This window comes from Gracilinanus agilis, chromosome 3 (genome assembly GCF_016433145.1).
Source record: "Gracilinanus agilis isolate LMUSP501 chromosome 3, AgileGrace, whole genome shotgun sequence".
In the NCBI taxonomy this organism is placed as follows: domain Eukaryota; kingdom Metazoa; phylum Chordata; class Mammalia; order Didelphimorphia; family Didelphidae; genus Gracilinanus; species Gracilinanus agilis.
In genome coordinates, this window is record NC_058132.1 from 330,400,155 (window position 1) to 330,402,533 (window position 2,379).

At 35.1% G+C, this 2,379-nt stretch overlaps 1 protein-coding gene across 1 annotated transcript; it reads right to left on the minus strand.

Annotated features, from left to right (window-relative positions):
* Positions 1–521: 521 nt before the first annotated feature.
* Positions 522–1,766, minus strand: SLC35G2 (solute carrier family 35 member G2). Its single transcript, XM_044666689.1, has one exon. The coding sequence runs from the start codon at positions 1,758–1,760 to the stop codon at positions 522–524; it is 1,239 nt and encodes a 412-aa protein (XP_044522624.1). The 5' UTR covers positions 1,761–1,766.
* Positions 1,767–2,379: the final 613 nt, after the last annotated feature.

The window sequence follows — 2,379 nt, forward strand, 5'->3', positions numbered from 1 at the left end:
ACTGCCAATTTCCAAATTAATAATGCAAGTCAGTGAGAAAATCAGGTTTTATAATTAGAATCTATTTTTATAGACAGCTTTTCAACAATGTACACTGTATATATGAAGGGATTCAGGTATAATGTTGAAATAGTTATCGCTATGAAAATTGCCATAATACTATTTAACTTTTTCTAATTTCTGAACTTCAATAAGCTTACATTTTCTTTTAAGGGGAAATTTCTACTCGTACAGAAACTGATGATAACAAAGGCTAGGATGGACACCTTTCTATGAGCTAATCCTTAATAAAATAAATAATTTTTTAAAAGGCCAAAGTCCAGGGTATTCCATATATTTAAAATTTGCATTTATAATACTTAGTCTAATATAAATCTTTCTACATTTGCATATTTTTTATCTTTTTACATCTATATATTATATAGAACTCTGTCCATTATATAACACAAAAAACATTGATACATGAATACAACATGGCAGTGCACATAATTGAATATGACACAGAACTTGAAAATTGGGTTTCATTTAATAGGAGAATCTAGTATCTCCTGATAGTCCTCTCTTTTTAACTTTCTCCAATAAAGCTTATAACCAGCAAGGACAAAAACACTGATCATGATGATTGCTCCTCCAAAGACATCATAGACACTGGGGAAAATGTGTAGCACTAGAAGCTGTAAGATCATAGCCACGACAATCTCCAGATGTTGCACTGTGCTAACCAAAGCTGGGTGGAATTTATCCAGTGCATAATAAACTCCCAGGAAAGCTGCAGTAGAACAGATGCATATAGCAATGAGGTATCCCCAAGTTTCTCCATCTAATGGGATGATAGGTTCTTGAAGAATGAACATAGTGGACACTCCCCACACTGTCCCAGTCCAACCAAAGGTAAATAAGGCAGTCCACATACTGATCTTCTCCCTTATGGACCTATATACTATCATAGAAAGGGCAGTGGTCAATCCAGCCATTACTGTCATGGTGTACCCAAACGCTTCTTTCCAGGCATTCAGCAAAGAGTTTTCTTCATCAACAATGTTGGGGATCATGACAAGGCAAACACCCAAGATACTGCTGACAACCGTAGCCACATCAATGTAAGCCATTCGTTCATCTACCAGCAAAAAAGCTAAAATCGCACTAAATACTGTGGTTGTTGCTCTCCACATAGTGGTTCCATTGCTGGGAGGAACTATTGAGAAAGACGTATAAGCACAAGTGATGGAGATAACATTGCATACACCATAGAAAAAGAGTCGCAGTCTATATCCTCTGGGTCCAAAAGGGGGTTCCTGGTAGTAACACACAACTAACACAGAAAATATCTGTAAGACAGATCGAATGAAAATCAGTTCTAGAGATGGCACTTTGGAACGATCAGAAACAAGTCTAGTGATAAGGGCCACACATCCATGAGCCAAAGCAGATCCAAACAACACTATCCAAGTCTTTCTAGACTGAAAAATATTTCTGTCTGCAAAGCTCCGGAATTGTTCAGTTTCATTGGCCTTTGGGTTTTCAGTTGGTGGGGTTCGACTATCCATAGCCCCAAAGAAAGTTCTTCCTTTTCTCTTTACTTCACTCAATAGTCCTTTCTTTGGATTTTCCTCCATAAAGCTTCCATAATCTTCATTTATTTCTTCATAGCCACTATCTCCTGGTTGGGGGTAATGAGAAGTATATTGTACCATCACTGTGTTGGGATGTATTTTAACACGTTTCTTAACAGGATATTTTTTGGAGGGAGAAGTATCCATTTCTTCAGATAAGTCTACACAAATAAAAAAAGGAAAAAACATATACACTTTTATTCAGTTAAAATTTAATCAATCAATATGATAATACTATATTCATTGTTGGAGAAATAGCTCCTATAATTTAAATGAACTGATAGCAGTAAGAATTTCAGAAAAATCTTTAGCTAAATTTGCTATTAAGAATTATAAACCAAATCAAATGAGCCACCTGTTTTCCTCCTCCTATCTCAATCATCTTCTACAGTGTCTTTATCTCCATATATCTTGCTTTCTTCATGTCAATAATTCTTGTCTATCTTCAACCCTTACCTGTCTAATCATTTCCTTACTGGACATTATTCCCATTCTAAAATTTTAAATTCCCTTATCTTGTCCCCCTTCCCATCCACCCAACAATGAAAATACATTTTTAAAAACAGCAAATTATACCAAACTTTTTTTTTTTGCTATTGGATCCATTATGTCTATATTGTAAGTTCCAAATGCTCAGATACTATATTATTCCTTCATGAACATATTGAATATACTATGACCATTCTTGGAGCAAAATCTTACACTTATGGATGTTGAATAACTACTAATGATATTTGCATGCCTAGTTCTCCCTGAGTTAAGTACT